Source organism: Rutilus rutilus (assembly GCF_951802725.1).
Source record: "Rutilus rutilus genome assembly, chromosome: 6".
NCBI lineage: Eukaryota > Metazoa > Chordata > Actinopteri > Cypriniformes > Leuciscidae > Rutilus > Rutilus rutilus.
In genome coordinates this window covers 28,838,770-28,866,242 of record NC_140214.1, presented here as the reverse complement: position 1 = coordinate 28,866,242, position 27,473 = coordinate 28,838,770, and the positions used below count along the sequence as shown (strand labels likewise).

General features: G+C 37.1%; 2 protein-coding genes across 3 annotated transcripts in view; both read left to right on the top strand.

The window, feature by feature from the left end:
• The first annotated feature begins 1,032 nt into the window (after nt 1-1,032).
• ebna1bp2 (EBNA1 binding protein 2) lies at nt 1,033-10,029 on the top strand. Its single transcript, XM_084411766.1, has 9 exons — nt 1,033-1,242; nt 1,405-1,488; nt 2,269-2,444; nt 5,028-5,151; nt 6,290-6,379; nt 6,464-6,539; nt 6,664-6,751; nt 7,770-7,944; nt 9,737-10,029. The coding sequence occupies exons 1-9, from the start codon at nt 1,168-1,170 to the stop codon at nt 9,782-9,784; spliced, it is 936 nt and encodes a 311-aa protein (XP_084267892.1). The 5' UTR covers nt 1,033-1,167; the 3' UTR covers nt 9,785-10,029.
• An 8,615-nt stretch (nt 10,030-18,644) lies between these two features.
• LOC311292627 (low-density lipoprotein receptor-related protein 8-like) overlaps nt 18,645-27,473 on the top strand; it is an 85,823-nt gene continuing 76,994 nt past the window's right edge. For both annotated transcript variants that reach the window (XM_084412365.1, XM_084412364.1), the window contains exons 1-2: nt 18,645-18,784; nt 19,293-19,424. In XM_084412365.1, the coding sequence (XP_084268491.1) occupies nt 18,718-18,784; nt 19,293-19,424 (199 nt within the window). In that variant the 5' untranslated portion in view covers nt 18,645-18,717. The remainder of the gene's footprint in view (nt 18,785-19,292; nt 19,425-27,473) is intronic.

Genomic DNA, 27,473 nt, shown 5'->3' with positions numbered 1-27,473 from the left:
TTTCCAAACCATTAGAATGGACCAAAGTGCTGTCCATAAATAGTAAATAACTCTAAAATACATAGAAACAAAATAACATCAAAACATGACACCAAGAAATCATTCAACCAATCACTCACAGTTCTCAGAAGAGTTCATTTTCATCAATATCATCAGATTTCATAACGATGTTGTTGATGAATGTTGTTGAACATTTTTTTTAGATGTGTTAATAAACCATGTGTTTTTATAATTTCTAATTAAGACACAGGATGACTTTTGAGTCATGATCCCCAAATGTTTATTGTAAATATGGGCAAGGCAAGGCAAGTTTATTTATATAGCACATTTCATACACTATGGCAATTCAAAGTGCTTTACAGAAAGGAATTAAAATAATCACAAAATAAAAGCAAGGAAAATTAAAACAGTTATAAAAGAAATGTAAAGATATATATATGATACAGTTATAAAATGAATTAAATGAGTAAAAAGATAAACTTCTCATCTGGCAAACCACCGGTGTATCATATTTTTCACAACTCCCAGTTTTACTCTGATATTTCCCCATGGTGATTACACTGTGTCTGTGGTGTTCTTTCAATAACACATTATATGAACTGAATTCAATTAAAATATTAAAGCAGGACCAAGTTTACAAAAGTAATAAAGAAAAGTATAAATTACACGTTTAACAACAAGTGGCTCATTTTACTTAGCAATTGCTCATGAGCAACTTTCAAGATGGTTACACAGCACACGCATTTTATACATGTATTATGATGCCATGCTGTAAATTATATTTAAAAATAAAATAAAATAAAATGTATATATATAATTAATTAAAAAGAGCATTTGGCTAATGATGGTTTTGCGGTAGACGTCCCCTGACCTATTTTACCTGAATACTGAGGGGGCTCCTGACAATTAAATAACTCTTGGGCTTAAACGTTTGTTATTTTGTTACATATATTAATATAAACTTATAAATTATGCACGTATGCCGTAAACTTACAATAAATAAGTCCCCCGGCGGCGGAACCATTCTTTGTCGTTTTCTGTTTCCGTCAGGATTATAATATTCCGCACACCCACAAGAAGCAGCGCTCTCCACACGTGAAGCGTTTGGATGCTGTGAAGTCCTCTGTTACTGTATTTATTTGTCTAATTTCCGTTCTATATTTGATTATGGTAGAAATAGACGAGGATCCCCAGTTGGGGCTTGATTCCGACGAAGACGATGAGGAATTATCAGACGACGAGGTGAGAATATAGTGCATTTCACGTGTTTTGATTAGGCAGTTTTACATTAGAACACAATTTCATGCTACGAATTAACAACACAACCAGTGGTTAAGTAATAAAAAGTATACATGTGCGTAATTTAATACACATTTGTGTCATCTAATGTTTTTTTTTGATCAGCTGCAAGAAGCTTTCGCCAAGGGTTTGCTTAAACCTGGAATGAATGTTCCTCTGATTGAGCCAAAGAAAGCCATCAACAATGTGGTGAGTTGCTTTTACACATTAACATACATTACATATGACCAACACTTAATAACTAACATAATCTGTATGATAATACCATGTAAAATCTGACATGAAATAGGCACAAACATTTTAAATGGAACTGTTTACCGAATCTTTAGACTATAGAATATAAACAAGTAAAAAAAAAAAAGCTTGCATATGTTTTAGGTTTTGTATTATATTTGATACATCAGGCTTTTATGGCTCATACAGTATGATATTATGATCAAGGCTCTTGATCATACATGTGCTTTATAGTCTTGTCATATGGGCTACATACAGTTATAATGGGAACATTATGATTGTGTGCTTGGGACATGGCTTTTTTTTGTGAGACTTTTGTTTTTGTAATCAAGCTCTCAAAAATTATATAACAAATTGGATTTAGATTCATCGGCCAGTATATCGGTTATCGGCTTTGAAATATAAATAATTATCGGTATTGGCCAAAATGTTCATATTGGTGCATCCCTACCGAAGTTGCATTAGTCCAGTAAATCTTAATATTGAAATATTGCTAACAAGGCAAGTTTTTCTTATTTACTTTATAAAAAATCTTTAAATATTTCACAGCAAAAAGATATGTTTACTATGACCTGAAGGTGGACATTTTTAGAATGATACTGAAAGGCCTTTTACTTGCTAAAAATGTTCATCTGTCAAATATGACATTATCGTACAGATACAGGCGTCATAGGCTTAGTATGTGAATTGTGATTTATTGAAAAATCTAATCCATAATCAATGTTTTTCATTCAGGAGGGTTTGAAGAAATGCCTTGCTGAGTTTAAGAGGAGCCTGCCATGGGCTGAAAGGCTTGACCTCACCAACCTCCCAGCTGTTGACCTCATAGCAAAAGCAGAGGGCAAAGCACAACAATCAGAAGGCGGTGAAGACATCAATGCAGAGGATGACTTTCAGAGGGAGATGTATTTGTAAGTGTAACTTGATCATGTAGAACAAGGAATGCAGCTTGACTTATTTTGTGTACTTGTATATATGATGTTATATCTAATTTATGGATGTTCCCTATTTGGAAATCACATGCGTTTATGAGAGTACCACAGTTTTAATTCTTGACAGACCGTTTCTTTTTTTAATGACAGATACTGATATCTAGAAAGCTAAGATTCAATTTAATGATAGCAACCAGCATGCAATGCATGCAAAATTTCTGAATTAACACTTATTTTATACTATTTATATTATTTGGAAACAAAATGTCTGATCAGATGCCTGTGATAATTTAGGGTCCTCTGGTGGTTTAGATTTTAAACGTACCTATTTTTTAGAGCTGCACGATTAATCATTAAAAGAGCACAATCTCGATTCAAACACCCATGCAATCTCATTCCTAAATTACAACAATTCGGCTTGGTCTATTAAACCTTTGGCAAAACCACACCGGAACATTCAGATCTACGTTGAGCCAGAGAGAGCAGTTGTAATGTGTGGGTATGAAACAGTGTCTTTAAACACAGTATCGTTATTTATGTGTTACAGATATTCATAATAATCTCAGAAGTACTGGGATAAAAGTTTATAGTTCAGATATAAACACTGATGTCTACGGAAGCAATCAAAATAGAGCAAATTCGCTTTTTGAAAGTAAATGACATGTGGGACCCATACCCGGAATTTGTCCTCTGCTTTTAACCTATCCAATTTAGTGCACACACACATTAGGAGGAGTAGTGAGTAGTGAACACACCGCAAATTGTGGATACTTCACACCGGAACATTCAAATCTGTTTGCGCTGTCGTTGACCCAGAGAGAGCAGTTGTCAATATATATGAAACAGCTTTACTTGCAGTCTTTTCAACCACACACAGTTTCGATATTTCTGTGTTACAAATATTCAAATGATCACAGAAGTACTGATAAAAGTTTATAGTTTGAGTATAAACACTGACGTCTACGGCAGCAACCAAAACAGAGTAAATCACCTTTTTAGTCGCTGCAAATCACGAGTGTATCGATTACATCTGATGCTTCAAAACATTCATAAAGACGACTGTTGTTAAAGCTGCGGTCCTTAACTTTTTTGTGTTCAGAATTTACCAAATGTACTATACAACGAGCGAGTACATCATGATCGTGTTTTTGTCTTATTCTGAATCACTATGGTAAGCCTCTAATAAGCATTTAGACTCGGACTAGTTACACTGGTCAGGTCGGCACCGCTGCGGAGTAGCCCAGTACCTGCGTGACTCGTCATAGACATAGAGAGAAGTAGCTCCGGCAACAATGTTCTTCCGCAGGACGCATGCAGTTCTGTTTATTAACTGCTAGAGCGCTGATTCATACAGGAATGAAACAAGTGAAGTCTTTATGAATCAATCATTCAAACCGATTTTATAAATATTCTGTTCTACACACATCTTACATGTATGTTCAAACATATTCTACCCCTTCTGAGAGGGTATATTCTCCACTGCTGGAGATACAATAAGCTAGGAGAGGTCCCAAATTATCCTAGAGAATGCAGAAATGTTATTTTCCTTCAGAAAAATGTATTACCTTTGCAAAAATTGCTAAATATGTTGACATTACCAGTCTGTTAAACTCATTTGACAAGTATAAGAAATAAACACAAAAAGGATTGTGCATTTTTCCCTTACTACTAATTTTTATTTGTTCCGAAGCCGAAATCGTTTGGCGGAACCAGAATCGGAAAATTTCTTACGATTCCCAAACCTATCCAGAATCGTGCAGCTCTTTTATTTATATTGAACATAGTTTTCAGTGTCATGTACTTCAGTATAAAGGGTTAGTTCACCAATTTTTTTAATTCTGTCATTAATTAGTTAGTCACCCTCATGTTGTCCCAAACCCGTAAGACTTTCGTTCATCTTCTGAACACAAATGAAGATATTTTTTAATGAAATCTGAGAGCTTTCTGTCCCTCCATTCACAGCTACTCAACTACCACTTTTGCGCTTCAAAAAGTTCATAGAGATCGTGAAGCTAATCCATATGAATCGGTTTAGTCCAAATTTTCTCACTTTATATGATGAACAGATTTAATTTAGTCTTTTATTTACATATAAACATTCCTCAACGCACACATCAGTTGTGGTAAACAGAAGCTCAAGCATGCTTGTTTGATGTGCGAGAACTAATGAGGTTCATTCTCACGTGTTACGCAGCACGTTTGATGCAATGTGGTTTGTTCTGTCGCATCAAGCAGGTTCGGTTGAGCTTTTCATGTTGACAGATCAATGTATATGTGTGAATAAAAGCCTAAATTAAACCTATTCATCATATAAAGCGATCATGTTTCTTTAGTAAAAAAGAAACTGAACCGCTCAATTCATGTGGATTCGTTTTTGAATGTTTTGAAGCATCAAAGTGTCAGTTGTGTAGCTGTCAATGGAGGGACAGAAAGCTCTCAGATTTCACTCAAAATATCTTCATTTGTGGTCCGAAAATTAATGAAAGTCTTTGGAACGACATGACGGTGAATTTTTCATTTTTGGGTGAACTGCCCCTATAACTGTTAACTGTTGCGTTACAGCTACAGACAGGCCCAAGCAACTGTTTTATTGGCGCTGCCAAAGCTGCATAAGTTCAAGATTCCTACCAAGCGACCAGAAGATTACTTTGCAGAGATGGCCAAGACCGATCAGCACATGCAAAAGGTAAGAGAATGAGCACAGCTGTTGGTCTGTTGACTTGGCAACTCTGCTTTATAGATATGTTTTGTCCACTGCACAAAGTAGGAGAGCCAATAGTCTCAATCCCATAGGCAAGCTTTAAAAAAAAAAAATGATACACGAATATGCTACCATTCGAGGGTCAGTAAGAATTTTTTTGTTGTTGAAAGAAATGAATCCATTTATTCAACAAGGATGCATTAAATTGATCAAAAGACGTGATAGTAGACGATGTTGCAAAATATATCTATTTCAAATCAATGCTGTTCTTTTGAACTCTCTATTCATCAAAGAATCCTGAAAGAAACGTATCAGTAGCCATATTTCCATCCACCTTTTTTATGCTCATTTTGGTATATTGCATAAAGAAACGCTGGATGGAAACGGCAAGATGCGCATACATTTTAAAAATGCACTTAAAAAAAACGTATATTCCAGAAGTTTCTCATATGATTGCGTTCCCAAACACCGGCATCCGAACGCAAGATGACATGACCGCGTTTATTGCATTTCGTCTGCTTGTTCCGAGACGCTAGTAATTTGTGATTAAAGAGCCACAGTGATTTCCCCGATTGCAGCAACTTCCATTTCTATTACAAATGTTTTGTCACAATTTTGTTCTCTTGAACACATGGGATGGAAACAGCACTTTATTTGCAAACGAGCTAAATTCCAATTTTGCGCATAAGTAAAATTAGCAATTTGCATGAACGCATAGCTACTGTTTCCACAAAAAATATTAAGCAACGGTTTTCAACATTGATGAAAAGAAACGAGCACCAAATCATCATATTAAAATAATTTCTGAAGGATCATGTTACACTGAAGACTGGAGTGATGATGCTGAAAATTCAGCTTTACCATCACAGGAATAAATTACATTTTTAAAATGGATTCAAATAGAAAAGCTATTGTAAATTGTATTATTATTTCTGTTTTTACTGTATTTTGATTAAATAAATGCAGCCTAGGTGAGCATCAGAGATTTTTAAAGCATTAATCCCCAACATTGAGTAGATAATAATGGCAACAAGGGACGCAAATCTTCATCCAAGACGGATGAATTAAAATTCAATGTCAATTCATAATCTAAATTTTCCAGGTTCTTGTTTGTTTGTAACAGGTTAGGAAAAAGCTGCTTATGAAGCAAGCAGCGATGGAGAAGTCAGAAAAGGCCAAGAAGCTCAGAGAACAGAGGAAATATGGCAAAAAGGTCAGTTTTTCTCTTTAAATGATGTTTTTAGAGTTTGTTATTGGGTGCTGGACAGACGTTTGTTTTAAATCTCTGGCTCTACAGGTTCAGACACAGGTGATTCAGAACAGGCAGAAACAGAAGAAAGCAATGCTGTCAGCTGTGAAGAAATATCAGAAAGGTACGTTTTCATCAGAGCAACATGTTTTCACTTTATCACAGATCATTACCAAGGTTATCTGAGCAAAGTTTTATATTCCTTATACTAGTGGAGAAAATGTTCACTCGTTGTTTATGTCTTACAGGAATGACAGATAAACTGGAATTCCTGGAAGGAGATCAAGATCCGAAACCGAAAGGGCCAGCAGCAAAAAAGCAAATAAACAAAAAAAAGTAAGCAATGACTATATTTGCTGTTTTTTAGTAGCATTATAATTCAACTATTCAAACTGTATATTAAGGTTATTTTTCAACAGGTTATACAAATAACTGATTTAAAGACCTGAGAGGCATTACTTTGGGTCTTCATTTTAAAAATATTTAGTTAAAGGGTTAGTTCACCCAAAAATGAAAATTCTGTCAGTAATTACTCATGTACCCTCATGTTGTTCCAACCCCGTAAGACTTTCGTTCATCTTCGGAACACAAATTAAGATATTTTTGATTAAATCTGAGAGCTGGCTCACTCCTTCATAGGCTTCTAAGACACTATAACTTGCTGGCCCAGAAAATGTAGTAAAGACATCGTTAATATAGTCCAAGTGACTCCAGTGGCTCAATCTTAAGTTTATAAAGCGACGAGAATACTTTTTGTGTGCAAAAAATAATAAAAATAACGACTTTATTCCACTATTCATTTCATTCTCTCTCTGTGCCTCGAGTTAGTTTACGTAGTGTTCTTACGGGGTTGGAACAACATGAGGGTGAGTAATTACTGACAGAATTTTCATTTTTGGGTGAACTAACCCTTTATGCTGCTTAAATGCACTGTTTTGTAACAGTATATATATATATATATATGGCTCCAGAGTCCAGACTAACTTTGAAGCAGTTGAAAGTGTTTGAATTTCTCTCAATGAATACTGTAAAAACATTCGACTATTTCTACCATAATACCATGGTTACAGTTAGTGTTACTACATTAAATTCATGGTGATTGTTGGGGATATGTGGACTGGAAAGCCTTCTATATCTTTTTGGTTTATGGCACATTGTTTCTCCTGGTTCCCACATCAGCACTGTTTGATTTGATAACTGCACTGAATTTGAATGCGCAGCTCAAATGGTGTTTGATGTTTCTCATATGCTACAGAAATTGCAGCTCTTATCAGTTGGACAACCTCAACTAAATATAGTCAGTCTGGAGCCCTGTTATTTATTTGATATTAAATGTTTGTCCTGCTGTCTTTAGTCCTAATGCTAAGAAGAAATACAAGGATCAGAGGTTTGGCTTTGGGGGCAAGAAGAAGGGCACCAAATGGAACACCAAAGACAGCCATGACGACGTTTCAGGATTCAAGGCCAAAATGGCTCACGGGAAAGGTGGGAAAAGAGGCGGCAGAGGCGGCAAAGGAGGCAAGACGAATGTAAGTTTTTTTTTTTTTTTTTTTTTATTTATTTTTAGGCTGAATCTGTTAATCCAGATACTTTTGAAAATGACGTTTTTGTCCACACCAGCATTTAAACGTTTTCCAAAAGTTTCTCGTCCTCACTATCTTAGTGTAAAACATAATAAAGGTTCACCGAGAGACCGGGGCCTGTTGCATACTCTTAGCCACTATGTTACGACTGTCACTTAAAGGTATAGCGGAGGATTTTCCCGAATTTTAGAAAAGAACCTCCCTCTCCACTTTTTGAAAAAATGCACATGCGCAACACTACCTGCTCCCGAGAGGGAACGCCTATTAAACGTGTGCACGAGAGAGCAAATTGAGATGTTTACCGTGTCTATGCGGTGCGTGACTTGTGCCAGGGCTAGCATCGCTAATCATAGCTTACATTAACTTTTACTAGCAGTGATTTTAAATGGATTTCTCCAAATAGCATGCCAAACTTTACCTGTCGAGTAGAAACTTCGCGACTGAGGCATCAGTGGGAAGCCCAACCTGTGTTTTGAGCACACGCCATCGTGTGAATGAATCTCCCAAAAACACTCTGGTCTTGTTTCTATCTTCTGCGGCCTTTCTCTTCTCATACACCTCGTAGACTTTTTTTCTCTTGTGACCCTCAGACGTTTTCAAAGGAATGGCTGAAACCGTAGCTCACCACACATATACACCTGAAAGTGCGCATGCTCAGAAAGCGAAAACTACCTAGGGACGAGCATGTACGACGGCCTTACGTAAACATATCACCAGAATGATTGACACTTGGAGGACCAATAGTCTTGATGATCCACCCGGAAAAAGAAAATCCTCCGCTATACCTTTAAAAACTAGTCTGACCAACTAGCAGTAATCAGTCTTTCTTTTTCTATTCAAGTTAAACCAATCTACCTTTTTATGTAACAGACTTTAAAAAAGTTAAGACAAGTCTTGAAGACAAAAATGACTAACTTTTAAGACTAGTCTAAGCAGTTTATGCAACCGGCCAAAGACAATAAAGTTCTCATGCTGGTCTTTTGGATGATTCATTTTTATTAGCAAAATATCTCACTATTTACTGGTGAGTCCAGGTCGCTCTCAATCACTAGTCCACGTATGGTGTAAAACACAATCGTCCTCACGTTTTGTTGCTAGTAAGTTTGTCAGTCATCTTAGCAGGAATGTAATGAAGATTGTACAAAGTAACATTTATTTTGAGCAAAACAGTACAAGTGAATAGCGCATAGCAGGCATGTACTGGTATAAACATGGATATTCATTGATACAATGTGTAACATGACTAAACATGCATTGTCGTTTTCACAGTCCACACTACAACGCGAACACTGCATTTTTAAATCTATCCACTTGGGAGAGCGTCTTCAAAAAGCTATGGAAGCTTGTTTCCGCCACGGAAATAAACAATTCAAAAGATTATTGCGAGTCAATATCTTGCAATTCTGACTTTATAACACGCAATTGCGAGTTATTCTGAGGTAAAAAAAAAAAAAAAAGACTCAGTTTTTCTCAGAATATCACATCGCAATTGTGACTTCATAACTCGTCAGAAGAAAAAAGTCCTAATTTTGAGAGAAAAAGTCGCAATTACCTTTTTTCTGTGGCGGAAACGAGCTTCCATAAAGCTCCTTTTTCGCAGGACAAAAATACGTCTGTGTGGGTGAAAGACCAAAACGTAAAGAAAAGGTTTTCAAATGTAGATGTAGCCGATTTACTATTGTTTTGTTGTAACATTTTTAAAGACTCCACGTTTTCATCTCTTTTTTTTTTTATATAGAAGCGGCCAGGGAAGGAGACGAGGAGAAAAATGAAGGCACGCAAATGAGCTGTATCTTCCCATCAGTAGCTCTCACTGAAATGGATTGCGCCATTAAAAGGACTTTTTTAATCTCCTCTATTTCTTATTACTCAGGTGAAGTCAGGGCTCTGGTCTTTTTTCCCCCTGTCAAACACCTTTGTATATTTCAAAACTTCATGTCACCTGAGAGGAATTGTTTCAGAAGATTTTTTTAAATGTTTGTATTTAGCAGACTAATGTTAACACCACAAATAAAACCCTTCAGAATGGTGCCACTGGAAACCATTTATGATCACCATATCATAATTCTGAAAAGTATACCATTATTTTACCCTTGTAATATTTTTTTTTATGTAAAGAGACAAACAAACAGTGACTGTAAAACTAGTTTTTACCTAGACGTCCTGATCCAGCAAAGCTGTACTCTCTTCGTACTGATGTTTGTATTCGCAATGGGAATAAACATACTGCTTGCATTCTGTACACAAATTTGAATTTGGCACTCGCTGGATCTGAGTTTCACATTCAGCAATGCTCCGTGCCAGAGGAGCACATTAATATTCATGAGACTGTAATTAGTTTATCTGCCCACTGGTCCTGGTTGTAGTATTCTGACGGTGTCGTTCCTGTGCCGTCTGGGTTCAGATAAGCAAATGAAGTGAGATGTTCATCCCGGGAATCTTAATGTCTCTTTTCAAGAGTACAAACGGGATCTCTGAGACGCTGTGTAGAAAATACTGATTTAAGAGTCGAGAGCGGCTTTGGTTGAGTTTTACGAAATCAGAAAGACGGTGAATCTTCAGAATGGAACTGTTTATTCATTAAATATTGTTAAAGATTTGGGGAAAAAACATCCTAAACATCATTACTTCATTATAAAGTCTAAACAACAGGACAAAATGTATAAAATATCAAGCATAACTGCTTTTAACATTCAACTTTCCAATCGAATCTATTGGAATTATAGGCCTCAAGTTCAAAAACTGCAACAACACAAGAAGACTGATACCATAATCGACTGTAGTGTAAAAACAAATGTCAAACTGTTGCCTTTACTGGAACAAAGACAGCAGTGGTTTCAGCTCTATCTTCTGAAAATCATGAATACAGCATGTAATGTAATGTCACTGTAATGAACTTGCGTCGTAACTGCTATTGAAAATAGGAAAGGAATATGAGAAAGCTATTTTTGAAAAGGATGGATTGAATATTAATGATGTGGTATCAGTCGAAGAGAAACTGAAGGGCTCATCTTTTCAGGGTGTGTTCCTTGAGGAAAGACTTTCAACCGGCACAGCATCTGGTTCCTGGTTACCACCAACTTGGCTTTCTGTATTGAGCAAGCAGAACGGACATCTGTATGACCAATATGGAAAACTAGAAGAAAGTTTTGACCTTTTTTCCCCCCACTCTGGCACCAAAGAAATTCTTTTGTCATAAAAAACGACACCATCTGAATGTATTACTACATGTAGGCTATGTATTTTTAGTCTGTAAAATATGTAGTGTGTATTTCTTTATCTATCTGAACAATTTTCATCTGATTAGAGAAAAGAATGATATTTTACAAAAAAATGCATTTCAAATCAATGCATCTACCAAGACACTTTGAATTACAGCAGAACACTGAACAATCATTTCAGGTTTTGCTAGGTATCATGTACTGTCATCAAAATAATCCATAATATTTTAGCTGCTGAACAGTTAAAATCACTGATTATTAGTGATATTTAAGTTTGTTGTAATACATGCAGCCAACAACTGGTCATATATTGATATTGAAAAAATATTGGGCCACATGATGCTATTTTAAAAGTTAAAGGAGCCGTATGTAAGATTGTGGCCAAAACTGGTACTGCAATCACTTTCAAAATTACTGTAGAGCGGTGTATCCCTCTATGTAGCACCTCGATTTCCAGTCTGTCAGAAACGCTCTGATTATATTCAAGTTTCTACAAGGCTCCTCCTTCCGAAAAGCTCAGAGCGCTCTGATTGGCCAGCTGACATAGTGCGTTGTGATTGGTCAAAGACCTCAGGTGTATGTTGGAAATGTAACAGCCCTAATAATGGCAGCTTTCAGAGTTTATAGCTGTTTTCAGAAGGCCAAACAAAGGGGTTTTGCTTTTACATCCAAACAGCATCTTCACAACATGATGACAACAATTCAATTCACCAATTCACCTCGCCTTTGGGCGAGCATTATGCTAATAATTCACATTGTGACGTAGACGTTCGAGGAAGTAATATATGAACTTCGATCCTGTTTTAGGCAGGTCTGTGGGACACTATGAGCTTTGTAACTGCAGATCTTTTTCTTTCCCCTAGTATTATCAGAATAATCAACAATGTAATACATGTTTTAATCTTTAATACCTGGGACACTTGCAGCTTGAGGAGGAACCTCAGATCTACCTTGGTCTCCGTTCATGTGACACTGTGAATGCTGGGAACGTTCATCTCTCAGCCCTGGATATGGGAGGTACGGACTATACTGTGGAACGTTGAGCAAACAAGAACAGGACATTCAGACTTAGCATAAATACAAAAGCAGGTTTTGGTGTGAAAATCTGGAATTGACTGAAAACGGAAAGTTCATAAACATGATCTTCCTCTTGATTTACACTCTTCCCAAATGTTAGATTTATTCAGCTGTGGCCTGACGCTGCAGGACTGCCGTCTGCAGATTATGGAAAATGAAGTTAGTAGAAAAAGGACATCAAATAAGTTAAACTAGCTTTGGGGTTTCAAGTTTTTTTGTTTTTTTAAACCTCTCCCATACTGTAAGTCGACTGTAGATAACGGGGAATAAGAAATAGACATAATTTCTCTTTTTTTCTTAGAAGCGAGAGCAGCCCAAAGTATTCTTGTGACAGTGAAGCCCTTTGATCAAAAGTTTGGGTGAAGAGATTAAAAAGTTATATGTAAGCGTAATAATAAAACATATATAATAATTACACTACGATTCAAAAGTTTGTGGTTGGTAATGTTCATCAGTGCTGTATTTATTTGATCAAAAATACAGTAAAACAGTACTATTGTGAAATATTACAATTTAAATGATCAGTTTTCTATTTGGATATATTTTAAAATGTCATTTATTGCTGTGATGTCAAAGCTGAATTTTCAGCATCATCACTCCAGTCTAAAGTGTCACATGATCCTTCAGAAATCATTATATTATGATGATTTGCTGCTCAAGAAACAATTATTATTATTACCAATGTTGAAACCAGTTGTGCTCTTTAATATTTTTGCCATGATCCCTTTTCTCCAAGATTCTTTGATGAATGGAAATGGAACATTTATTTGAAACAGAAATCTTTTTGTAACATTATTAATGTTAACTGTCACTTTTGATCCATTTAATGATAGTTTGTAGGTATTTTCATGAGTGCCGTTGCAGAACAATCATGCCTGTGGAACATACTTGCAATTCCCGACTCTCCAGTGGATAAGACAGCGCTCCTGGTGGAAAGGGAACAAATCCAACATGTTCCCTGAAGGCTCCTGGTGCAGGTGGTCTCAGGCTCACCAGCACCGCCGGGAACATGTATCGGTCCGTGTACTGCGGGTGCATGGGAAGGGGGATTGCGAACATCTCTGCTGGATACATTTGCCCAGGGTATGCCTCTGTAATTTTGTACTCTCCAGGAAAAGGTGGTGAATCTGTGGACATGTTTTGGCATGTAAGAAAAAATAGCTAATTTTAACTAATTTTATGCAAATAAAAAGTTAAATGGTTGCGACTATACTCAGCCAATAGACCGGAAGTCCCGCCTTACAGTTAAAAGAGTCAGCCAATCATCTTTTTTTTTCCCATAGAGACAATGCCTGTTTGTTTCTTTTAAACATATAATTAAGTATTTTCTGACCCTACATGTGATCCTAAAAAAAAGTGCCTATTTATGTATTTATTTTCAATAATACTATAAAGTGCATTTGCAATACATTAAAAGTTCATTAGATTTTGATTCATTTGATTTTTATTACATGAAATTGTACATGGAATGTAAACTATACTGATCCCTTTTTAATTATAGTATTAATGTTTCCAATAATTATTCAGGTGTATAATATAATGTTTTACTTGTGTAAATAACAGTTACAAATTTAGTAACACGCTGTACTAAGAGTCGTATGGTGCAGCCTAGTGGTTAAATAGAGTGGTGCAGGTGTGACATCACATTGTAGGCCAAAACGCAGAAACGAGTAGGCAACGTTTGCTTGATGTTAAATGTCAGTTGTATGCTTTTCTGAAAGTTGAATAATTTTTTTTTTTTTTTGTTAACAGTTAACATTTTAGCACTTCAGGCTAGCGATAATCCGAAAGCTTATGGGAAAATCCTATTGGGTTTTTGTCGAGGGAACCAGTGTTATGCGAACTTGGCCTACAAAGTGACGGCATACCTGCACCAGGCTATTTAAACATAAAGGTTATAGTTGAAATAAAATAATTACTAATTAGACATTAAGGTTTTAAAGCTGCACAAACCTCCAAGAGCGCCGCTCGGTCCCGCGGGTGTCTTCAGTTCACTATACACCGCGCCCGAGCTAACGGGACCGCGGAGGTCAGTGTACGTTTTATCACTTGTGCCGTGTCGACTAACGGGCGCATTGATAGCATTACCCTTTCTCGCGCTGACGTCGGTTTCTCCGCTCACTCCGTTAGTTGAAATATTATTACCCGTTTTCCTGTCAGATAGAGCGGTCTGCTCGGGACGGTCGGTAGCCGGTGACTCGTGTCCCTGAACGGATTTAATTCGTCTTTGAGATGCCAGGATTTTCGTCCGCTCGTTGATGAGAGCACACTTCCAGCACACGCACTGCCTGAACTGACATTTTCCCGAATGGCCTTTTAACAGGACAGCGAAGCCGTGATTACGGCATCTCGCGCACTTCGGAGTGCGCGCGGCTTTCCCTGCCGTTATTCGATCATTCGGTGCCGCTGCTGAAACATTTGCCATCGCCAAAGACACGAATATCAGTATCACTGAAATATAAAATAAATGTGTCTCATTTGAATAAATTTCGTTTGCAGGGGTGTGTCCTCTAAACTCTTAAATTTGGCTGAAACGATTCAACGTCACGTGATGCTAAGTGGCGTGAGAGAATACAGTCTAGACTCTGCGGAATTCCCCTAAAGCCAGGTGCGACTATTCAAATTAATCAATACTTTTGACTTGCAATTTTTACCACAAGAAGCACATTTATAACAAACTGACAGAAATGACAGCTTTTCATATTATATTCAACAAAAAATAATTAAAATATGATTGATGTGGATCACAATTAGGCATGTCCCACCAAACGTTAGGGTGACGTCCCCCCCCCCCCCCCCAAAAAAAAGACGTCCCTCCAACACGTCCCTCCAACACGTCCCGTCATGGTTGAAAAATAGTTCCAAAATTAAAGTTGAACGGACGTCTTTGACGTATTCTGTTATTACTATACGTCTTATTTATATCGATTTATTCCGTCCTAACGCGACTATATTTTGGCAGGGACACAAGGGTGCCGTCGGACCAATGTTTGCTGGTGTAACCTATAGGGTAGAGTGGGGGAAAACGCCCCCCTTAAGGAAAATGTGACATTACAGTGAAACAAAACATAAATGTGACTAGAATTGCCATCCCGGTTTTGAGTGACTATGGCAGGAGTTATTCACCAAATATTAAAATTGCTCAGCCTTCATAATTAATTAGTATTTTCACTGAAAATATTTTTGTACAAAGGGGGCGTTTTGCCCCAGCGGTGGGGTAAAACGCCCCCCAAGGTGGGGTAAAATGCCCCCTTTCTTACCAACCAGTTTGCTTCATAGATCAACAGCAAAATTAACAGACAATAGTTTTTAATCTCTAAAGGTAAAAGGCAAGTAATGTATCAACATGTATATATATTAATATTTATTTCAGCAATGTCCAAAATAGCCCAATTTAACTACCTTCCATCAGTGAGCTAACTTTGCTAGCAAGCTAGCTAGTTAATGCTCACTTGAGGTAATTTTTTCATGTTTTGTTCAAATATTTAGATTTTACCACCTAGTTATACTGCATTAAGTGTAAAACAAAGGATTTGATTGACAGAAATATTTTATTATAGTAATTATGATAGAGAAACTATGCCCCCACGGGGGGCGTTTTACCCCTCAGCGTAGGGGGCGTTTTACCCCACAAGCTATGAGTTTTTAATTTTTTTTTTTTTTTTTTAAATATAATTATATTCCTTATAAATAATATATGATCTCAAACTACAGACTTCACTATTCATCTATCATACATCACTGCGATATCCTGCAGAACAATATTCTCTTAAACACTTATTTACTAATATCTGAAAATTATAGCATTTACCATGTAATCCTATTCTCTTCAAATGTGTCGCTGGTGTCAGCTTATCCATAGAGATTTGTATATCCCCGTTATCAACGTAGTGCATAGCAACAGTAAAAATGTATCTTGACTACTTTTGGTGGTTATTTTGGGAAAAACAGGTGGGGGGCGTTTTACCCCAGGGGGGCGTTTTCCCCCACTCTACCCTAACACTTAGAAATATCTGACATATAGTGGTAGTCAAAACCAAAAAAAAAGAAACAAAAAGAAAAGTGTTTCAAAATACAATGAAGAAGCTCAAATATAAGCTTTACCATTTTTTAATTAGGCTAGATAGCCTACTTTTGTTCGGATGTTCTGTCAATTAGAATTCCGATATCGGAAGTGGATTTTGTTGAAATTTTTAATTGTTTGTGTTGACCACTAGTCAAGGCAGATGTTCCATAATGTGTGAAAGAAAACAAAGCTGTAAACAAGGGATTGATGTAGGCCTACAATATTTTAATATAGACCCCATAATCCATTTGTAGCCTAATCGGAGTAGCACAGTCGGAAGTCACATGTAACCACGTCAGTCAGAATTAATTGGCCAAATCGGATTGAAATTTCAATCAGATTGGAAAGGGTGGTTTAAACCTTTCCTAATCCGTTCGATAGGTCATTGATATTTTAAACAATGTTGGTAATCAGACGGTTGATGGCACCCATTGACTTCCATAGTAGAAAAAAAAAAAATACTATGGAAGTCAATGGGTGACGTCAAATGTCTGGTTATTTTTTTGGAAAGGGCAATTGGGCAACCCTGAATAGTCAAATCATGACATCTTCATCTAATAACTCTGTTACATGTCACAGCTAGAGCTTTAAAAAGGTAACAGAATCCAGTCTTTTGGTTTCACTTTCTCTAGTTCACACAATGCAGAATTGTTCCTCATTAATTGAAAAAACATCACATGATTTATTTGAATACGTGTGTATGTATTTTCTGATCTAGGTACAATTAGTTAAATGTTTTTAAAACTTGGTCTACATTTTCTTTCAGTGGCATTTTGTGTGTTTCCCTAAAGTGGATTGGCAGCCACCTGCTGCCAGTTTACGTAATCTGGGTACATGCCAGGTTCATGACAATAGGGTCTTTGCCCCTGTCCATTTTTTTCCCCTTTGAATACTTTGTTGTGGTTGGCTACATTCACAGTTAAGCAGTCGGGGGAGGGGTTGAGTTCAGCCCCATCTTACTGCTATTAAAATGACTGATTATCCTGTCAGGGTCGCTCTGGCCTAGTTTTGACTGACAGAATTGTTCATGCTGGCACAGTGCCACAGATGCAGTATATATATATTACTGTAACTCTTTTACAAGGTCACCTAACCCCATTATCCTAATAAGGGTTATAATTAATGCAATTTAAAAACTGATCATCTCACTTTTTCTGCCTTGCTTCCTTTCTGTATATTGCTTCAGGGTGATTTGCTTTTTGAGGATATGCACGTGAACATACTGGAGGGGTGGTGCTATGTTTCATGAGATTTTTAGGCTATAAGGGGGCGGGGCGTTTAGGCCTACACGACACCGTTTTCAACGAAAGACTTTTTATGCGTTTTGGCCGTTCATTTACACGACAAGCGATTTGGAGGCCTGAAAACGCAAACTACAATAACACGAATTTGTGAAAACGGTGATTTCATGCGCATGCGTGTTATGTGTTCAGTCTAGAGGCGCATAGTGTATCTTTACAAAGTGACATCGCCAACTACTGGCCTGGCAACAGAATACAGCGTTTAGTTGTTTCGGGATCTGTGTGAACGGGATCGTTTTGACAACACTGTTGTCACTGTCAGTACACAAAACACAAAGGAAAAACGTTCCTGTGTTTAGTACATCGTTGTCGTGTAAACGTACCCTTATTTGTCCATGCACTCAATGTCTGTTTTCAATGTAGCCTATCTATTTGGAAATTCACAGGAAAAACTATATAATATATAGATTAAATGAACTGTACTGTTAGTCACTTTAGCATCAGTCAAATTAATAAATACAATGAAATGTATTAGTCTTGCCAAAAATCTCTAGACCAACCAGTCATTTTAACAGTTGTTATATATATATATATATATATATATATATATATATATATATATCAGTAGTCCATTTGACTTGTGCGCTATATTTCATGTTAAGTCATATGATGTGTGAAGAACAGACTTAAATCTGTATGACATTTCTCTTATATATATATATATATATATATATATATAATAAAGACGTAAATGTAAATAATATTTTAAATAAATAAATAAATAAATATTTGTATATAAAATATATACTGGCTGGATAAATAAATAAATAAAACTGGGGAACTTGTAAAAGTTTTTAAATGATGATTAAAAAAAAAATCTCTACAATATTAATAATACCATGATTGTTATTGTTTTGATTCCATATGCCTCATATTCTATCTAGTAATTAGTGTTTGATGGCACACTACCCTTCAGTGCAGTTATTCATACTCGCTTACGTTTGATGTCGTCATTGATTCAAATTGCCAGTGAATCTATTGGAGATTCAGTGAAGGAGCGACGCCATCCGGACACGCTTTTGTTTGTGGATGAACACTCCAACCCGTTTCGGAAATGTGGACAGAAATTGGGAAATTATTATTTTTTCATTTCTTACTTTCGGAATTATACTTAGCAAAAGGTTTGTTGTATTTTCTCTTTTTTTCCCGACATGAAATGATCAGCCTTTTTAATAGACTGTGTGAATGATGCTGTGTTGGTTATTTCGTGGATGCGCGAGACTAAACACTTGTTCTACGCGGGCAGCCTTGCGTTTACACATTTCTATAAACACACACAACACCTGATTAAAAATCTAGTTTGCACGAGTAAAATATTAAAGGTTGATGATGTGGCAGCATGAATTTATTGTTTCATATTCATATCCATCCTAACAGAAACAAATAGGAATGAAAGAAAGAAAGGTTTGAGTGTGTTTTTTTTTCGTTTTCTTTGTCATGGCTTCATTGAAGTGCGCGTGTAGTAACATAATTGCTGGTCACATTGTGTTTGGAATTTGCTCGGTTCAGGAATGTGTTATTGTGCAGTAGTAGATATATTGCTCTCCTTTCATGTAATGGTTGCAGGTTATATTGGTTTGAGTAGAATAGCAAATGCACGACTGTAATTCTCTTCACTGTCGTTCTCAGGTACCGAAACTGGCACTGAGACGGAGTGCGAGGATGGACAGTTTCAGTGTAACAACATGAGATGTATTCCCACCATATGGAGATGCGATGATGATGATGACTGCTCTGACAACAGCGATGAGGAGAACTGCCGTGAGTAGCGTTTACTTTCACTGACACACACATGTGTGTGTGAGAGAACAGCAGCCGTGCATAAAGAGATGTCAAAATCAGCCCTCCCACCAAAGCATTACTTCTTTGTTTGAGTGACTTTTGAGATTTTCAAATAATAACTGATTAGCATCAAAAGCTATAATCAATTATTTCAAAAGCCTTTTGAAATTATTTTCATGTTTGCGAATTGGAGTAATAGGGGATTGTAGTTGTCACACTCTTCACTCCAGTTATTCTTCACAGAATATTTGTTAAATGTCGATTTTTGTAAATGTAGAGACATGTATACAATATACACCACTTTGCAAATGTTTGGGGTCAGTAAGATTCTTTAATGTTTTTGAAATAAGTCACCAAGGCTGTATTTTTGATAAATATAATACATTAAAAACAATAATATTGTGAAATATCATCACAATTTAAAATAACTGATTTTGAATAGAATACATTTTTTTAAATGTAATTTATTCCTGTGGTGGAAAAGCTGTGATTTCAGCATCATTACTCCAGTCTTCAGTGTCACATGATCCTTCAGAAATGCTCAAGCAAACAAAAATTTCTTATTATTATCAATGTTGGAAACCGATACTTTTTTAAGGATCCTTTGTCTTTACTGTGACTTTAGATCAATTTAATGCTTCCTTACTGGAAAAAAAGTGTTAATTTCTTTAAAAAATATATTACTGACCACAAACTTTTGACCAGTAGTGTATATATAGCAATACCATTAACCGTTTGCATGTTCAAATACCAAATCACACACTGTATTTCATATCTATTTCATTCATGTAATCATCCATTCATCATCCATTTCTGTAACTGAACAGGGGGGGGGTTAGTACCACCGAAAAACCTGGTACATTTTTAGTACCACCTTTTAGTACCACCAGGTTCCAAGCGAGCCGTACCGATACTAAAACGTGACGTGTAAACACTGCAGATCACTGATTGGTCAGAGAGAATCGTCACTACCAGCATCATTGGATTTGCCACACGAGACACCAAACCGCTAGATTTAAATAGTCAGCAACAGCCACCACAGTATCATTTGTTCGCTCGACTTGTTTTAAACGACTTGCTTTAAAAAAAACATCGCACTCAACTTGAAAAAAGAAATGGCTGTATCGTGGTCAGTAGTCGAGGTGCTGACGTTGATGTCACGGCAGTAGAGGCAGTGGAAAAGCAAACAGATCCAAAGTAAAGCGAGACGAGCCGAGTCATATGACGCAGTGGAAGAGCACCTAAAGAGTACCCACATTTTAAACTTATTGCATCTGATTTGACTGTTTTTGGAGCATAAACTGTGCAAACAAAAACGGTGGAATTCATCCAGCAAGGCATTTCATGCATCATTCTTTCATTAGGTGGTTAATTGCAGTACAAGAACAATCCATGCATATGTGTTCTGTACAGCAACTTTTTAGCCTTTTTTGTCAAGTGCGTCTTGCCTCATTGCATCGGGTTATTTCTAATGGCTCTAAGCTGAAAACAGGCCAAAAGGAGTGCTTGTTTTCTTAAGCAGTTTATGTGTCACCGCATCATGCGCCTGTTGAGTTTACTGTTTTGACTGCTCCTTCAATTGCTCTCAACAAAGGGCAGTCATGCAGTCTGAAGTTATTGTATCCAAGCAATGCAACACGTCCATGTGGGACCCTATCTGTCATAACAGGAAATGGTTTTTTTTCTCCACTTTATTCAATAACCTGTATTACAATGTATTATTTTATTTATATTTATTTTATAGAACAGAGTGAATATGAAGCTATTTAAAAGCCTGCTTGAATTTGTGCCTTTACAACTAGATAAATAGATTCTTGATCTTGATCTATAATTCTACACCTTGTTCCAACAACTATTGGCACAGAGAGAGCTGACCTCCGCCCTAACGGATTCCCCTGATGCTCCTCCGTCCTTCCCCCCCCTCCCCCCCAGTGTCCCTTTTATCCTCCCCCTACACCACCATCCCAACCCCCATATCAAATCCAACAGATACATCCGCACACTGTCTACATCCGCCTCTAATGCATGACAAGGCCATGCGTATGCGTAGAATCGTGTGCTGTGTTCCTGATTAAAATGATTCGTGACCTGCCCTCTCTATAGTGCAGATGCAGTTTTTTGATCATGTATCATGAAGATGAGTCATATTTGTCAGGCTTATTTAGTGCTGAACTGTCTTTCTGCAGTATGAAATGATTAATAATCTGAAACTAAAAGCGTAAATTGCGTCAGAAGTGGTAATAATTGTGATAAGTAGCACACATAGACTGTAAAAAATATGGACAAAGCGTCTGTGACGTCACCCATAGACTTTCTGAAGAACGGTTTTGAGGCCGTTTATGGGGCGTATGGGCGGCGCCATCTTTATAATACAAATGTTCAGAAAGGATACAGAGGTGGTGTGATGTGTTGTGTCAGATCATGGCCGAGACGTCAAATTTCAGGAATTCCACTCGGCGCAGCCTATGCTCGTTATCAGCTGTCAATCAAGCTGTCAATCAAAGTTAACCACGCCCTTATTTGTCATACATTTTATATCTAAATACGATCTAAACTAACGAGTTAGAAAAAAATTCACCCCCCTCACAGTTGTCAGGCACTCGGAACCTATCGAAAAATACAATAAAAGTCCATGGGACCAACCTGTAAAAACATGAATTTATGCTGTGAAAACGGACATTTTAACATGGGGGTCTATGGACATTTGCTCCCTTTTGGGACCTGCCCCTAGCGGATTTTCGATGTATTGCAGTTTTTCGCACTTCCGGGTAGGCTTCATTTTTCAGATTAGAATGTTGCCGCTTGGTAGCACTTTAGGTGCTAGGGACCCAGATTTTACTTTGGGTATCATCGAGTGTACACAAAATAAACGAAAATGCCTTAGTCAAAAATCCAACATAGAAATGCTTTACTATTACTTTTGGCCCATTTTTGGATCGCCAAAGCATCATACGGTAGAGTACAGTAATAGTGATTTATACAGCTTGCTCAGTTTTTTAGTTAGAATATATAAGTAAATATCTATAGAAATTCTGTCATGAAATTGTAGATGGCGCAGGCTTCTTTTCTTAATCACAATCACATCATTCTTGGGCACAGCTGATTGGTTCCTGCTGTATCAGCAGCCAATGAGTTCGTTGCTCAACCTTCAAATACTTGGTTCGAATTGCCTTAGCTTTTAGAAACCCTCCACCCTCCCCAGCTCCACCTGTATAGATCTGCTACGGGTAATTCACGTATGTTCACGTACTCACAGCAGCAGCAATAACAGCAGCAGCGTAGCAGATCTATTCTGCCAAGACCAAACATATCAGTCACATTGTCATATCCATTACCATGCCAAACACTCCGAGAGTTGTCATTACAGAAATATGTACACTACTGTTAAAAGTTTGGGGTCAGTACGATTTTTTGTTTAAGGAAGTTAATACTTTTATTCAGAGGGCTGCATTAAACTGATCAAAAGTGACAGTAAAGACATTTATAATGTTACAAGCGATTTTCATTTCAAATAAATGCTGTTCTTTTGAACTTGCAGCAGCCATTTTCAAATGTGCGTGATAATAAGAAATGTTTCTGCTGAAAATTCAGCCTGGCCATCACAGTAATAACTTATTTATTTGTATTTATTAAAATAGAAAACAGTTATTTTAAATTGTAAGAATATTTCACAATATTACAGTTTTTTTTTTTTTTTTTTGGAAGATATAATATAATGCAGACTTGGCAAGCAGCGAGAATGACCCATAGTTGTTTATCATACAAAAACATTGTCATTTATCACTATTACTTTTGGCACGTTTTTTGGTTCCTGAAGCACCATACGGTAGACTATAGTAATTTCTTCAGTAATCTACTCGCTCGAGTTTTTTCTTATCAGATTTTTTGGCGATATGACTGGACACTTGGCCATTTGATCCTGATCCAAATTTCAACACCTTGTTCCACTAAAAACTGGCACAGAAACAAAGTGTTGAGCTGTGCCAATATTGTTGATCCAACATATTAACCTCTTTTTATTTAATTCCCTCAAAATTTTCTCCCATATTTTCCTCCTTTTAGTTTCCTCCTTTTATCATCCAAGGGGAAGGAAACCAGCCAGAATTATTCATAAAACAATACATTTTCACACCATACGTCTTGCGTATACGGAAATGAGCGTTCTCTTTGTGTGTTTTAATGTATTTTAAAGCTGTGCCAATTTTGGGAGGTGATTTTGTATGAACAATAACGACAGGAGGAGGCAGGAAGGCTTCCTTCGTTTTAGATTCATAATGTGAACGTTCATATGCGTTTCTGTGTTTCATGCTGCGTCAGAAAAACAGCATTTCCAAACGATCCTGAATGTGAAATTTAGCGGCACTGATTGGCTGTTTCAGACAGGTTCACAGGAATCAATGCTTACAAAGAAGTCCAATGATACACTGTAACTAATAGCGTATGGCAGGTGATACTGAAATACAGCCCTTTTACTATCACTATAGCACTGCAACCCCACACGCCCTCAGCACAGCTGTAGCCCCCATCTGTGGGCACCTCAAGAGGCTTTTCCCTCTATCTACCGAAAAGAAAAAAAAACGTTTGTATTTGGCTTGAGTGCGAGCCCTGTTTGTGTGCAGACTCCCACTCATAGAATGGTGGAAAGCAGTCATGTAGGGACCAGCAGAATAAAAGCAAAACCAGAGGAGAGTAAGACGTAAAATTTGATGTTTTGAAGAGAATGAAAGGGAATAAGAAAACAGGAGTAATTCAAAACAGAGCGGACTTTTTATTTAAAAGAAAGCGTCTCTGAAGGATTTCTGTAGAAGATTGCGAAGAGCAAAGATCCTAATAATGATAAAAGGCTCATGGGATGTCTGCATTCTTATTATAGAGTTAGGAGACGTTCCCCATCATTTTAACTTTACTGAAAAGACAATTACCAAGTTCCAACCCTTTCGCCTTCAGAGCATTGGATAAGACCTTCCTAACACAATTTTGCAAGTCTGTCTAAATTATACCTTATGAATATATTATAAACAGCTTAGACTTTTTGTAGCATTGAATGTTTTTTGCTTAAAGACCACATATAATCATAGTGAAGGTTTCTTGCACTTGTAACAGTTATATAATTTAATATTCATATCCATTTTCCACCCTCATGCTGCCCTTTAGAATTAGCATTTAGAACATGAAATCACAATTTACACTTTCTTAATGCATGTTCCTGGTTTATTGTGCACATAAGATGTTTAATGTTGTGGCATTATTTTTAGGACAATTTATTTTACCCTCAAATTCTCATTAATGTAATGCAAAACACACGGTCTCTGATTATCCTGCTTCAGCTGAAACACGTACCTGTATTATGTTGACTTCAAACAGCCTGCTTTTTGCTGTACCTCTAAGATTTTCTATGTGTAAATGCTCCTGTTATTGGCTAATATTTGCATACAGACATAGTTTGCATTGTTGTTTATCAGAATGGGCCAAATCTGTAAATATAGCTGGTTTTGTGTTATTTGCGCATGGCTGCGATAGAATGGTGGTTTGTGAATGATCCGTTTTTATTCAGGCAGTTCACCCAAAATTAAAATTCTGTCGTTTATTCTTCATGTTGTTCCAAAATTGTATGACTTTCTTCTGTGGAACACAAAAGGAGATACTTTGAGATATGTCGCAGTGTTTTTTTTCTATGCAATATGCTATTAGGGGCTTTCGCCCCGGAGGAACCTTTTCATGGTTCCTAGAACTATTGGCGGAAGTAGCCGGATGTCGGCGTGTTCTCACCGCAGGAACTAGGAACGATTTTAGTTCTAGGAACTCCTTTTGGAGGAACTAATTTAGCTCCTACTTCTGAGTCGGGTCTAAACCAGCACTATAGGAACTATCCGTGACGTTAGTGTACGCTGATTGGCCGAACGCTTTGAAACACCAGCACCCGCCATTTTTAAAAAGTCTGTGTAAACACACAGATTATAGCCTATATATTTACTCCAGAAACTAACTCTACGAACATGGAAAACAGTGATAGATGGGCCTCTTAACCTTTACGCTAAGGAGAAAATCCAACGCAACTTTGAGGAGACCAAGCGAAACATGATTATGTATGGACATTAACCACACGACATACACTAATAACTTTTCATATACGGTCTACTTTCTATGTATAACAGTTCTATTTAAGAACGTATTAGACAGGACTGTTAGACAGATCGTAAACTAATGAACACGGAGATTGTGAGCACTGTGTGCTCAGGCTCTGGCTGGTGTTTCTAGGAGAACCATTAGTTCTTGGGGAACCACCCTGGTTTTCCTAGAACTACCCATTGCGAAAGCTCCTAATGGCCACCAAAATGGTTTGGCTATCAACATTCTTCAAAATATATTTTTTGTGTGTTCTGCAGAAGAAAGAAAGTCATAAGGGTGACATCAAGGTGAACAAACAATGACAACATTTTCATTTTTGGGTGAACTATCACTTTAAACTTCCATAAATGGTCTTAGTAGACTGAGGCTCTGCTTTTTGAACTTTAGTTTCAAAGCATTGTATTTTAAATGAGAAAGGAAAATCCATGATATGTCCTTTACCCAAGTTTGAGAGACACGTGCGTTAGGCCTCTGTGGAGTTGGTGTCTTGAGCTAACCAAGTCTCCTTATCCCTACGGCAGATTATCCGTCTGAGAGGTGTCTTCTCTCTTCTGTCTTCCCCTCCTGTGTCATCTGGGTTCATGAGCCAGCGCCCCGATGTTGCTATTAGGAACTCAGTGGTTCAAATCCACACATTATCTGTGATTAGTCAGGGTGATGCTGCGGGAAGATTAGTGGATGCTGAGCAGGAGAGCTTAACGTTGACATCAAGGAATAGCATGGAATCAGCTCATACCAATTTACCCAATGCATACAAACCAGGCTCTTTGGAAAAACGTGCCTTTGGCGACATTTCTGTACAATGAAATTACGTTGCCTCTTGCAAAACTGCAAAAAAATTACTGCCTCTTGCTAAAAGCTTGTTCAGTTTGATCCGAAACTGATGAACGTGAATCTGGCAGTGTTTGATTATTTATGTTGGTTGTTGTTGCATGTACGGCAGCTCGGGAATTAAATGTAACGCTGAAAAGTTAATGCTCTATCGCGTTTGCAAATAACACCTACACTAAACCCAGAAGATACCCGATAGTGTTAACAAAAGCAAATGTGAGATAAAAACGCATTTGCTGAAGCAATCATGCCATTTTAGTTTGCTCTTTTTACCTTGGTACCACAAGTACAATTCTGTACCAGCTGAGCTGAGCAAGTTGACCGCATTAGAAAATATATTATATACCGCATTAGTGTATATGGAGCTGGTTATTTGATGCAAACATCAAAATGTATTAGTCTACAAATCATGCGCTATTGTAAAAGTATTCTGAGGTTATAACATAGTATAATGCAAGAAACTATGTCTTGATTAATTGATAATCTACCTCTGGAATCATCATTTTGTGTGAAAAGAAATAAAAGTTGTTGGTGTTTACTGCCTCTTGTGTTCCTTTCACCTGGAAACTGCAGTGGTTTGTATGTACTGTATTGGTACGTCTTTGGAGTTTTACAAAAGTGTAGGTAGAGGCACGTTTTTCCAATGAGCCTATGTTGGATGCTCAACACATATCTGTTCACGTAACTGAAAAACTCTGATATTGTTTGAGGGCAAAGTGGAGATGCATGTGTCGGCATTTTTATTCTAGTTTCCCATATGTTAGTCATATAGTCTTTCTTAAAGGTCATCAGTTACTCACCCTCAAGTTGTTTCAAACCTGTATGAATTTCTTTCTTCTGCTGAACACAAAAGAAAAATGTTGTTAACCAAACAATTGATGGACCCCATTAACTTCCATAGTATTTTTTTTCCTACTATGGAAGTCAATGGGGTCCATCAATTGTTTGGTTAACGACATTCTTCAAAATATCTTCCTTTGTGTTCAGCAGAAGAAATAAACTCATACAGGTTTAAAACAACTTGAGAGTGAGTAAATGTTGACAGAATTTTCATTTTTAAGTAAACTA